The following is a 14551-nucleotide window of genomic DNA, read 5'->3' as shown; positions in this document are numbered from 1 at the left end:
CCTGCCAGAAGATTGCCATGCTGACCCCCGCCACCCCCGCCTTGTTGCGCTGCCTTCATCATCTTCTTGTATTTACTCCTCCTGTTTTGGAACCAGATTTTCACCTGCAAGAAAAATTGTAACAATTATGTTAGCGATAGATTTTTTCATGAACGCGTGAACGAAAAGTCAGAAATTTTATTATACATTCCATGCTTTTGTCTAACAACGAAATTTTGAAATGTCATGTCGGACGTGACATTTCAAAATTTCAACAATGACAAATATGAATAATCTTATCAATAATAATTGAGCTGTTGTCCTTCATTTTGTCATAATAGTGAAGGTAATTTCTACTGAAATGTCATAATAGTGAAGGTAATTTCTACTGAAATTACCTTCACTATTATGACAAAATATCATTAATATCGTTAACTTTTTAATGATATTAAGATAAACAAGAAAGATGAAAGAAGAATTTCGTGGAGACAAAAAATATTGCGACAGAACATTATACATATGTACTTACTATATTATACTGAATACTCATTAGATGTTTATAAGCATTTACATCACATTTACGTTTCTACGAGTATAACTTGTTATATATTACTTTTTTAAAACTATTGTTTATAACTATTTTCTTAAGTCGGATTAGAAGATTTGAATATTCATATATTACACAAGTTTTTTACAGCACACTTTTTATATAAATCATTCCTGATGTAATAACATGCAATAAATTGTAATATTTTTTAAATTTTCAAATACATCGATACTATTTATATTAAATATAATCATCATCGTTATCATATCGTTGTATATCATGCTAATAATAATTATTAATATTATAATTACGTTAGTTAAATGCTAATAATTATTATTAATATTATAATTACGAAGCAAAGTGACGTAGTATGTTTTATGTTGTTTTATGCCGTATCATTAACATGTCCATTTTTGTACCGTTTCCTTTTTCCTTGAACCATTAGCTTGATCCATAAAATTATCCCAAAAGAGGACCGCAAGCGATTTCATCGAGATGCGTCGCTCGATTATCGACGCGCGATTGGAAATATATTTCGCAACTGCGATGCGCGCAAAAGCGTACCTGAGTCTAATCCGATGCTTCGCATCATCGCTCCGTACTGCCGGGTTAGACGGTGAAGACGAAGGAAAAAGAAAAGAAAAAGAACGTTCGTCGTTTCGTAATCATCGTTTCTTTTGCCTCCTCGCTGCGATGCATAGAACCGCAGCGGCAAGCAGCTTCGTCGTCCTGTGGCGCGTATACCGGTGCGCACGCGCGACCGCTAGGATTGCACATGCGGTATTTTTTTTGTCTCAGCATCCGCACACATGCACCGCATGCACGTGACGTGCTGGCTCAATCTTACGTAACCCTACCGCGCGAAGTTAAACGTGTACGTGTACAGGAATACGCGAGGTGTACCCGCGTTGTGCACGGCAGCTCCAACCGAAGCCATATGTTTGGACATGTCGTCGGAATTGGTCCGCGCGAAAGAAATTCTATCGCTAAAAAAGAGCGGTAAAACTTCTTTTTCTTCTGCGCGACATTTCCTTTTATATTTTATTGAAAAAAATCTGTTTTATTTAATTAAAAGTGGAAATTAGATAAATCAATCAACCAATAAGAATAAATCAAATAAGAGAAAAAAATCCTATTTTCGGTCGAAGCGAATCTCTCTCTTTTTGCAGAATAATATTTATATTTAGAAACTGAAAAATGAAGTTGGAAATAATATTACAAATTAGATTGACTGTCGACTTAATAATGATACCAATAAGCATCTTAAAACACTGCAAAAACTGTTTATTTAATAAAAATTTTACATTTGACTTCACAATTATTCTAGATTCGTTATTTTTTTCGTATATTATTCGCGTCAATAGATCGTTCAATCTCTGTGAGAATAAAATTCTCAACGAAAAGTCGATTACCTTTAACTGTTTTCCACATCCTTCTGTCCTTGACATGTTCATGCTTTCGTTATTCCACCGTAAGATTTAGAAATATTTAGCTATGCCGGATGACTTAGACGAAAACAGAGACATGCTTTTTTATTAATAGCACACCACGCCTAATGACTTTTTAACGAGCCTATTCACTATACTTGTATAACCATTCGGGCTTACTCGATCAAACTTGATATTCCATCGCCACGTCGATCAAACGTTGCGATCATAAAACACGAGATGAATACAGTGAATAGTACCTCTATTCACCAGGTACGAAGAATGTTTTTTTCATAATTAAAGATTACTCTCCTTTCATGGCAATCTTAGTCTCGTCGAACAATGCATTCATATGCGGTAGGAATGTAAATTATAAAATAAATTATACCGTTATGTATGTACATATATATGGCTATCTATTAATTATCAAGCAATCAATAAAGAAACTTTTCATTACGGAAATTCGCGCGAGCGAAAAAGCAACAATTAAACGTTTTTATTGTTTTAATCATCTGCTGATTAGCATAACATTTACACGATCAATCTATCGAATGCATTGACGATATCGTTGATAAAATAAATTTACTCACAAAACGTGATAAAACAGTAAACGTGATTTTTTGCAATTAGCACCTGAACTTGTTCTTTATTTTTAACTCATTTGTACATGATATTGTTACTATTTCGCGGTATATTTCAACCGTCTGACTTCAACTCTCTATCTTCTACCATCCCCCCCCTCGGCTGAACTGACTTAGTTAATTAAAGTAACTGTTCAGCTTGGATTGACGTTCAAGGAGTAAAAAAGTTGACATGGACACATATATATGCATACTATAGTCTATTACGCGAAGGAATCACAGATTAACATGATGAGCGAGGCGGTGAGTGATGTAAGTCTCGACTAGACACAATCGTTTTCAGTGATTATTTGACAAAAATGTCAAGATTTAAAAAAACGGAAAAATTAGAGTTTGAACACTTCGACAGCTTTTTCACAATCATCAGGTAAATCTCAGGCAATATTAGGTAAATAAAAGATTAGTGAAATATGGAAAGACATTTTTATATACAATCATACAGATTTGCAAATATCCTAAACAAAAAAATTTGGAACGAGCGATCAATGACAAAGACAATATAATCACTTCATCAAATAGAAATCTTACTTTTAGCATATTTTTGTAAACCGTAAAATAGTCTGGGACGAATTGAAAATTGAGGATTTAAGTTAATAGACTAATCGGTAAGTATGGCACGGCGCTTTTCCATTATACATAAGCATTAAGAAACCAGAAATAAAGTACAGCTTCAGTTTTGCGGAACACGCATCGTCACACTCCGTCGTAACCTCTTCACCGAACGAAATGTTTTAAAACACCGATACAAACGCACGCATATACAGAATGTATACAGAATGTTTCAGAATCCTCCTACTTAAGTTTAATGATAGATTTTTTTATTAATTTGAAATATTAATATTTTCTCAAATAAAATATTCAAGTATTTTGATAAATTTATTATTAACTTATCCAAGGTTTCTTGATACGTTCTTAGTTTATTGAACCATTTTGATATTTCTGTAATACTGAGGACTCCAAAGTAAGTCGGAACATTCAATTTCAATTTGGAAAATGTTATCCTGTAATGGAATAAAAGTTTTGACACGAAGTTGCGCACTGTGAACTGTACTCTCATTAATCTTGAAATTCTTTGTTCATTGTGTTTTAAATTTGAGAGTTTATATAATTGTTATAAGTTTATTTTGTATTTTGATAAATTTGTAATTAAAAAAATAGTTATATCAAGTGATCAATACGAAATACAGTACATCCGATATTTGTCAATATTTAAATAAATATTGATTTTTTTACTGCTCCAAACAGCTGTTGTTGGGAGATCCCGAGATACCCTATGCATACGCGTTATTCATCGCGAAAAATATGCCGCGGCAACATCAGCAGCCCCTGGTCGGCGAGCGTGCGCCCGTTGTGCCGGTGCAAATAAATCTCTTTCTAATTGCTCGCTGAAAAACCCGGTTGCGCCGAGTAGAGATGGCGCCCGACAAAGGCCAGCAGCGCTAAAACCCGGTTTCAACGTACTTTATTTCGCTCAACTGGTCGACCGACCTAGCCAGCCGGGAAGAGTAGATCGCGCTCACCGCGCGCGGTGGTTTGTTTATTGATATTTACAGCCGACGTTGACAGGGCACGACGCGCATCGACGGTAAGGGATGCGCCTTCGTTCGCGAGGATAATGTTGGCGGGGTTTGCCTTTTTTCGAACCGGCGGCGACTTCTCTCTCGCGGGAATGGCATGCGGGATATATTTACGCGTGTCGGTGTACTCGGCGCAAAGCTTTAATTAATATCTTTTTTCCAGGTGTCGTCAGAGTATGTTAGACAATACTCGTACGAATGTTTCTTTTATTTCCTTATTTAGAGACCAGAACCGTAGACAATTATTGTATTTATTTGCAGCAACTAAAAATAGGATATATATATATATCTATTTATTTTTCGTTAATTATCTAATAAAATATTTTTTTAAAATATTGTAAAAATTTTATGTCATCTTTTTTCAAACAAATAATTAATTTTTATATATAACATATTATACACAGCTCTCTATACGATTATTTCAATTCAGTTGATAGAGAAAGTTTTGAAATACGTGTGAAAATATAAGTTTTGTGATGCGAAATGTGGTTCGAGATAATAATGACTGTTCTCTCGTGGTAGATATGACGACAAGCTCGGTCGTCAGTGATTTATTACCGCCTGTACTACTCATTACTCTGTTACTAACATTCTTTCTATCAAATCTTTCCCACAATTTGCGTTCTGCTTGAAAGAGAAAAATACCTTCTTTGAGAAATTTAAGGTCATACATACAAGGTACATCGACAAGATTCTAAATACAAGTAATTAAGTTCCTAGAGAAACTATTTTACAGAATTAAAAAATCTTTTATATTAGTTAATATTAAAGATTTATTATATATGTATGTATTTAAAAAATATTTTGATGTTATTTTAAATATTTTCATAAATTTATTGTCGAATATATATTGTCGAATAACAATAATATAAGTTAATCTTCACTTAATTTATAAACTTAATGTTCCATAAAAATTATAATTATTTTCATACACAGGCCACATATGAAGAAACCACACCGGGTGTTAAGAGTAACTGGAGAAATAAATCAAATTACACTTCAAGAGTGAATCATAGAGCCGTCGACTGGCCGCGAGGTAGCAATCAAAATCGCTTTATACTCCAGCAGCGTTACAACAAGCGACACAGGCATGAGGCGTCGAGCGGGAATCTTCGCGGCTTCGCGTCGCGCGAGTTAAAGGAAGAATACCGAACGAGCGAGCCGAGGGATACGAATGCACCCTGACGCCGACGGGCACCGGCAGGCACGGTGGCAAGCTGTCGTTATCTCTCGGTTGGACTTAGACGCGCGTGTTACGTGGTTCTCTGCGCGTCGAATGGCCGTCGGGCGGCCGCGCGCGAGCGAGCAAAAATTGCGCCGGAGCAGCCGGTGGTCGCCTCGCCTCGCCTCGTCTCGTCTCGCTTCGCGAGGGCAAAAAGAGGAAGCGAGGACGCCGTTGCTGCCGGACCGATGATGTTGCCGTGGCCAGCGACGGGCTTCCGACGTCGCCGCGGGCGAGGAACTCGGTAACAGTCCGCGCTGTCGATATCGCTGATGCATACTCAATGAGCGACGGATCGTCGCCGGGAGGATGAAGAGAACGGAAGAGGATGCCAGCGGCCAGGGAACGAAGGAGGCGGGAGAGGAACGGGTTGCGATCGAGGGGACAGGGAAGATTTTAGACGAAAAAGTGCAGCGCGAATCGAAGGCGATGCTGTTTAATATGTATGAGTAGCATCTAGGAGTAATATTATCTCTGTATAAATGAAAACGCTCCCACCGCGATTCGATCCGCGTCGGGGCTGCATCCTTGGATCGCGATACAGCTTGATGATTTGAAGTTCCTACCTAATATGAGGGGGGACTGCGGAAGGATGAGTCGTTAGAAGTTGCGACTTTCTTTTTGAATGGCTGAAACTGCGGATGTGACGTCAGGTTGTAGATCGTTATTATAAGAAACGTTTCAGACATTTGTCAATAAAATTGATATTAATAATGTAATTAAAAATTTACAAAGCAAATAAATCTTTATAAAAAAAAAATGTTTCATATATCTGTCTTTCTTATTGTTTCCCGCATACTATTGTTGTTCGTTCGATATTCTGAATTTCGAGAGGGTTTGCTCTGTCAATATTGGTCAAGATGACACGTGGCGGCAAGTAAATTGAATTATTCATCATAAGTGCGACATGATAAGTATTTATAAAAATATAGCTCTGGACTGTGAATGCACATCGATAATGATAAATTCCGGGAATCATGTTAGCTGTCTCATTGCGCGATCGATACATTTTGTAGAATGCTGTGACACATGGCACATACGCAGTACTTTAATTCCTAATAAAATCGAATCTGCAAACATTCTATTAATTCTATTGTAATACGTTAAAATGTAATTTGATAAATTGTGTCAACACGTATATGCCCAATGGCAATTATATTGTGCGTGATATATGTTCTCCATTGCTGACCTCATCGTAACTCATCCTTCATCTGATCGAAACGGAGACTGGACAATTAAATACAATTACAGCGACGGTGATGACGGAACGACTAATGATACAATATGAAGTCAGTAAAATAGTACATAGTCAATATTTGAAATATGCTATCGTAATCTGCCAGATAATGATTAATTATTAATTACAGCCTTGATCATAAGTATAAAGTATGTTCAATTTATTGCATTTTCTTGGAAAAGATGGTAATAAAAAGAAAATTAACAAAATATTAATTGTTATAAAAATAAATATTTTTTAGTAAAACTGTCTTTAATTATTTTTCGTTAAACACAGGACGTCAATTTGTGTGGGTACTTTATACTTATGGCCAAGGTCCTATAACTATAAAAAATTTTCATTTAATTCAACGACTGCAGCATTCAATTCATTATATAAAATTTTTGTTAGCTGTACTATTTTAGCAATTGTTAGAAAGCGATGAAATCAGAATACTCGAAAAGAGCACGAATCATAAATTATGGAACGCGAATTATATCATGTGTTCGGCTTCTCACGTAGGGATCCGCGCGAAATTGAAAGTTATATTGCAGCGTTGTGTCGCACACGTTGATTCGAGTTATTCCTGGCGGCGGGTCGATCCCCCTTCACATACAGTGGGACCCCCGTCGGCACGTTCTGAATGATCCAATCTGTCCGCACAATAAATAATCACGCGTATCGGTACGGCCTACCTGCGGCCGAAAGCCGTAACAAACTAATCCGTCATCGGTGCCCGACGCCGCGCCGGTGCACTTTGCCTGAGGATTTTCAGCGAGCGTCAATCACGCGGGGCACGGTGAAGAGTGCACGATGAGGTCACCCTCGTTCGTGCCCTTTATACGATCTAACTAAGTAGATCAACGAGCGTACATCTGATAGCGCCAAATTAGCAGTGCACTTGTTTGCATGGAAAAGATGGAGCAAAATAAAATGAAGATGGCACATTCACAGATAATATATCAGCACAGATAGTTTCGATTTATTTTGACAGCATGCTCAACTCTGGTCTCATACGACTGTTTGCTAAAAATTCCCAATCAACACCAAATAAAGGTAATCAATGTTATAATTTTACACTCAACGTGTAATTGTTATGTAATTGTTATAATTTCACGCTCAATAATATAAATGTAATATAACACCATGTGTGTGTGTAAAATTATAACATTGATGTCACGTTGCTCTTAATTGGTGTCGACTGGATTGACACTGAAAGATACAGCAAGCAAAGAATTTTTTTTTTTAATTTAAACAAAGACGCTCAATTTCTCCTAATTGTTGCGTTCCATTTCGCTAATATGTCCGAAATCACATTGGACACAGCTGGATAACATATGTCGCGTATTTCGAAGAGGACGGTCGGGCACACGGCGGATATCATAAGCGTTTACATTTCCAGCTATCGGCTTGGTGAAGAGGATACGGGGGAGTAGGAGGTCAGGGAGAATAATAACAGCCGTGTAAATGCGTCACTAGGGCCCCGTTCGTTCGCATAATGCTATAATGCCTTTTTTTTTTTTCATTTCGCTCGCCCGCTCACTCCTACAATGCAACGTCGACCCCGTCGCCCTCGCACTCCTCTCGTCCACGCGTCGGGGCCCCTCGCTGCTTCGGCGGTTCCCACTTCCTGCCTGGCATCGGTGATGCGCAGTGCCACCTTAACAACGAAATTCCCCAACGGTGCAGCGGTCCTCCTCGCTTTTGTTTCGTTCACGGTTGTTTCTTTTGTATGTATGACCGCGAACGTAGCGGGAAAGTTTGCGTCGGAATCCGACGATGATATAAAAGGAATTATAGATGTTATCAAGCGGCGTGATTCGCGTGTTTCATGGAATCCGCGTTCAGATTTCAGCTAAGCTCTTCAACTTCTTGCATGGCGGATTACAGCCTCATAATCCGAAGGACGATCTTGATCTCCTATCATCCCTCACGCCACGCTCGCGCGATGCTCAAAGGCGCATTAATTAAGTAGTAAGTTACTACTTAATATCTTTCAATGAAACGTAATGAAAAAGGTAAGTCAAGCGAACTTGCCCCTATACCGGACTTGTTTCTACCGGTTTATACTTATCGCACCAACACGTGAGTCTTAGCTATTTTTCTGCCGTGATAATGAGACTTCGGACGCTGGTCCGCCGCGCCGCCACGATGGATCGCGTACAATGTTGCGCGCAATCGCCTCTGTCGTTTTGTCGGCCGTTCGCGACACAAAGCCGCGCGTGCTAGCTTTGTCCGGTGAAATCTTAATCGGAAACGCGATTATCGCGATATTGTTATTATACGCTTCGCGCACTCCGCGTTCGCTCCGTGCGCTGCGCTGCACCGCGCCGCGCCGCGCCGGTACGAGGTCGCGCGAAGAGACGAAAAGTGGTTGAAATCAAACGCAATTCCGTAGTGGGCTCACGTGCCGCGAACAACGGTGACACCGTGACGAGCGGAATACCGCGTCGCGCGGAGCGGTACAACACCGTCACCGTTCCTTTCATACCATCGCCATTTGTTATTTTGTACATATTCATAACGGCGTTACATCACACCAGTGCGTACCGATGCATTCTCTCGCTCCCGTTGCTTTTTTTTTACCTCCCGGTATTTTTCCCCGCTTTCCGTTTCCACGTTCACGGATACCAATCAGTGGTTGCCATCCATCAACGTCCGCTGTTGATGCGTTTCGCGCGGATTTATTAGCTCTTGAGGAATGACCACGCAGAAACAGTGCTTGCCACGTCATAATTAAAATGCGATTAATTCATCGTGAGCGTATCGAATCACTGACTTTTGCCGTGTAAACGTTTTTAAAAGGTTCATTATTTAATCGTTCAATTCCGTTTTTGTGAAGAAAAACTTATTAAAAAATTACAAATGCAATTGCATTCATTGAAAAAGTAAAACCCGATTGAATGTATGTTTTTTTCTTAAACTGAATTTTTTCTTAGGCTTAAACCATTGCAATTACTGTTATTTCATAATTTTTTCCTTATCAAAAAATATTGCTTCTTTAGATATAAAAAAATATGCAAGATTGGTTTTTTTAAAGCAGTTAATCTTATTTCTGAGAAAGCATATATTGTGCGGAAGCGTAAATAAACTAATTAATTTTTTATAATTAGTAACGTTTTCTTTAGGAGCCTAATTTTCCTACTACCTGTGGTGCAATTAATAAATTTTCATTATTAGCCACGTTCTTAATCAATCCGTATTTCCTCTAATCACACCAGAGCTCTTTCAAAAATTGCACGCTGTGTAATACAAGTCCCGATAAAGTCTCGTTTATTTTCCCTTAGATTTCAGCGCAAGTTCGCACGAGGCATTTACGCAGGATCAGCCGCAACCTGTGGTCCTGCGTTACGTGAGAAATCTTCGGGCACCGTTATTGTATATATCGCGCCGGCTGTCGTTCGCAAGACACAAAGACCCTATTCATCCGCATGCAATTGCATGTGTAGGAACCGATCCTGACTTCCACCATACTGCGCGTCGCTTCGCGTTATCCTCTTCTCAACCTCCTCTCCCCCCTCCCCTCCCGGTCGCTCAACCTCGTTACCGCGTTACATGGAAAAAAGTTCGCAGTAAGCCAAAAGCAATACGCGTCTCTCTGTAAATCTTCCGATCAAAAGCCGCAAACGGACATTAACGGCGCAAAAACGCATTCGGGTTAATATCTGCAGCCCGCCGCGTCGCGTAACTGTCGGTCAATCGTAGAATTGCGACTTACTTGAATACAATTATTCATTCAACGTGGTTACATTGGTAGCAATTACTAATCTTTCTATTACGTCGAGATTAATAGGACGATTGTATTTTTACGACACGAGTTATTAGCTTTATAGGGTTATTAATATTAATTAGCGCCCGTTTATTTCTTACGCTAATTGAGATGCAGTGATTTACAGACGGTTTCTCAACTGAGGGTGAAATTACGCTCGCTGATCAAAACCGGAAAATTTTGGGCTTTATAATTTGTGAAGAACACGCATTTAACATAATTGAAAATTTAATTAAAAATACATTAATTATTACGCATATCATTATTAATATATACAATAAATTATGATATACGTGTTATAAAGAAATATTATATATTATACATTTTAGAGAAAAATTTCTCTTTTTTTCTTCTCTCTTTTTCTTCTCTCTCAATTATTATTGGATAAATAATGAAGATAATTAATCGAAAACAAATTTGGCACAAATTTATCAAGCTTGGTGTGCAGCGACTTCAACGAGCGACGCAGCACGAGAAAAGCGGCACAGTATACAGGCGCATCTTTCACATAGGAGTGGCATATTTGGGGAAGCGTAGGTTGAAACTGCGGATGGCTTCACTTCGCAATTTTCACGATGGACATGACGCGGGATCTGACGGACATTCCCATGTCCGTGTTCTCGCGAGTTTCCACGAGCCGGAATAAGTCCTCGTTTGTAGGTGGGTACCTTCGTCACGGTGAGCGGTTCGCAGCATGGTTTACCGGACAATCGTGGTGGATGCGCTCGAGGACGATGAGCGGAGACAGGACAGAAGAGAGAAAGAGAGAGAGAGAGAGAAAGAAAGAATAAATCGGAAGGAGGGAGAAAAATAGAAGGAGAGAGACCAGGGGAAAAAACAGAAGAGAGACAATCAGAAGAGAGAAAAGGAAAGAAAGAAAGAGAGAGAAAAGGAGAGAAGGGACGTTCTTCTTGGTAGCGGCCACGGAGGAAGAGAGCGAGGGACCACCATGTACACAGGGACGTGAGGGAAGCGAGGAGAATGTCGTGCTGTGCTCATCGAGGTGTAGATCCTCGTCCCCTGGGTCGTTCCTACGCCGTGGTCAGCGTCCCACTAAGCCACGGTCACGTTTACGTTGTCGCTTCAACCGCGTCTAAACCGTTGTCGTATGTGGCAACGTTAATCTTACTCGATCTTACGCGATCATCAGGATTTGTGCCGTCTTTCCGGTGAGCGACCGGTTTCCCGCCGTTATATGATAAATTGCATCGGTAAACTATTAGCAGATATCGTCAAATATACTATTCATGACTCTATCTACAAGCATACGAATAAGTATATAAATATAAGATCGTTATAATTAATGAAAACAGACATATCGACGATAAAAAATGTGGTGCTTCATACGGAAAGAATGAATTGCTGAAGTATCTAAAAGTTTAGTTAGATACGGATTTAAAAATAATTTTTGGACCATCAAAATAATTATGTAAAGCTCTTAATTGACAATACTGTAAAAAGTTTTAACTTTCTGCCAACTGGTTTATATATATGTATATAAGATCAGTCTTATATAATTATTTTGATGGTCTAAAAATAAGATCAGTCCTAAAAATTATTTTCAAATCCGTATCTATAACTAAATTTTTCGATACTTCAGCAAAATCATTTTTTCCGTGCACGGAAATGTAAAGTATCAACGTTAATCTTTGTTAACTTTGCAGTACTCAGCGGTAAAGTACAACGATATTATAATATAAATTCCGTGACTTCTCCCTTTTTCATATTTGCATGACAACTGTGCTATTATGTTGAAAGTTTCATCCCTTTCACGCTCACGTCTCAACGAAACTTGGCACTTGCCTTGCTCCTTCCATTAGAAAGATAATAAAGTGACTTTCGACGACGAAGTGACACAATACGAGACGCGATATCTTGATCCATCGCTCGAAACGCAACAACTAGAGTGGCCCCTACGTGAAATACCTACGGTATCCCTGAACACGTAGACCTCGTTGTGCGATAAAATCGTTTACGCCGTGCTAAGAGTTTCGCTTCGATGAGCGCCTCGCGCTTCGAATCGCACCTGGCGCGAGGTAGCAGGTTGTTGAGCGGCTGTAGAGACGATCGGTACCGCGAAACATTATGAAAGAATTAATATATGCTGCTACATGACATACAATACGATAACATACAAAAATCTCAAATTATATCTTAATAAAAAAATATCGATATGTAGACAGTCTAACATAAAAAAAATTAAAAATGTGTTATCGATGAGCATTTAGTGTGATTTGACACTATATAGTGTCAATTTGACGTTATATGGTGTCAAATTAACACTATATAGTTTTAACCATTGCTTTAGTATGAAATAAATTAGATTAAATTTGATACTATAGATTACTTAACAGTGTAGCATTTTATTTATTCTTGGAGCTACAAAATTATTTTTATTTTAATTTGATAAAATATCTGCAGTCACGGAGTATCTAAACACCAAATCTTCCACTGCAACTCAGGGTGTTTTCCAGCAAGAGATACAGTCGACGCAGTGTAACATATAGTGAATCATTACATCCTTGTTGTTTGCCAATGTTAAACAAGAACTAATTCACTGTGTTACACTGTGACATCTGTATCTTTTACTAAGGAACACCCTTAATATGTCGCATCACAAAAAGCCTTAAATCCGGCTTGTATTATTACATGTGCATCTTATCCGCTTCAAATCTGATCTTAATATAACGGTCCTTTTATATATTCCGTCCACTTCCACCTCTTTGTGTCGCTAATGCTTATCAGGTTCGTATTTTTGCGATTGTGATCGCACCGCGGAAGAGGAAACGCAATCATTTTGCCGTGCAGGTCGACATCTCAATTTTATCCCTTTTTTTCATGATATCCCTGCATCTGTTCGGAAGCAGCCGATGAAGCAGTCCCGCGTGTACTTTACGGGTTAGGTCGGGTCGTTCGCTACCGAATGTAAACCATGCACTGTACATGGCGCACGCAATGTACTGTCAAGTTGCGGATTTCCGTAAAAGTCTAGAAACGCTCTCGCGTGCGGCCCGGCGGAGCGCGAAGCCGGCTCCTCCCGGTTTATACCTAAATGGACCTCAGCACTTCCACGAAAGCGAACGCAAAGACGCGTTCCCGCGATGCACGGACTTGAGCACGACTGCGCTTAAGACGAATCCCTTACGTCTTAATTCGTGCATGTGTATAGCTTGGAAGCGCGGCCTACCGCGAGGCCTAGACGAACAAACAGGTGTGAGATGCGCCGCGAGGAAATGGCGGAACTAATGTTACTGCGGAACGTTTAATGCGCGCATACGTATTCGCGTCCATTCATTACACACGTCGTCTACTGGTATACCCCAAACATCGCTTTCCGCTTCTTAAGAATTTCTTGAAACAGCACTTTCAATTACGTTGATAGAAAAAATTAATCACGAGGGAGATTCGAATCCTGGCTGAGGTGATGTTTATCGCAACATAATAAATCTTTTGTAATGTTTTCAAGATGTTAGTGAATCAGTAGTGTTGCTTGTCAATTTAATTTATAACATTACTCCAGCTTCAGTTTAGGACTATGTTTCAAGACCGATAAATAATCGGCGCGCAGTTTGCTTGAATTGGAGGTTATCAAAAATATTGTCAGCAAGACTCGTCTTGAATATGACTTTCTTCACTTATTTTGTTGAAAAAATTAATTTTTATGCAACGTATATAATAATTAAGATCAATGGAAATTCAATAGGAATTGAAAACAATAATTTTATAAATGTACACAGAAAAAAATGTTTGGCTGAATTAATTAGAATTCTGGTGGAAAATGAATGATCCAGAATTTTAGTTAAATCTACAAGATTTCTGGTTAAATCTATTAAAATTCTAGTTGAAATAATCAACATTTAGTAGATTTAATCAGAAATATCTAATAGACTTAATCAAAATTCTGAATCGTTCATTTTTCACCAGAATTCCAGTTAACTCAACCAAACATTTTTTTCCCGCGTAGTGATATCACTAATTAATGGACTTTGCCCGTCCTGTTTATCAGGAAAGATCCCATGTAAAACTATGCCACCACAATCGGACGCGGGGATCGGCAAAGCGTGTTAAATCGCGTATTAAGAGATTAGCTTCACATGTGCGACGGATAAAAATTCTGCGGTGATCAATCCTCGCTCGCAAGCGGATGCGGCGCGTTCAAAGCGCGCTAAATCA

General features: G+C 39.0%; 1 protein-coding gene across 1 annotated transcript in view; it reads right to left on the bottom strand.

Moving 5' to 3' along the window:
- The window catches only part of Dll (homeotic protein distal-less), an 87266-nt gene that overhangs the window by 1607 nt on the left and 71108 nt on the right, over positions 1-14551 (bottom strand). Inside the window, 1 exon segment of the mRNA XM_018451480.1 lies at positions 1-104. Within this exon segment, the coding sequence (XP_018306982.1) occupies positions 1-104 (104 nt within the window).

The sequence above is a fragment of the Mycetomoellerius zeteki genome, unplaced genomic scaffold (genome assembly GCF_001594055.1).
Source record: "Mycetomoellerius zeteki isolate Tzet28-1 unplaced genomic scaffold, Tzet1.0 scaffold310, whole genome shotgun sequence".
NCBI classification, from domain to species: domain Eukaryota; kingdom Metazoa; phylum Arthropoda; class Insecta; order Hymenoptera; family Formicidae; genus Mycetomoellerius; species Mycetomoellerius zeteki.
Note: the sequence above shows the minus strand (reverse complement) of the source record. Positions and strands in the feature narration are given on the sequence as shown.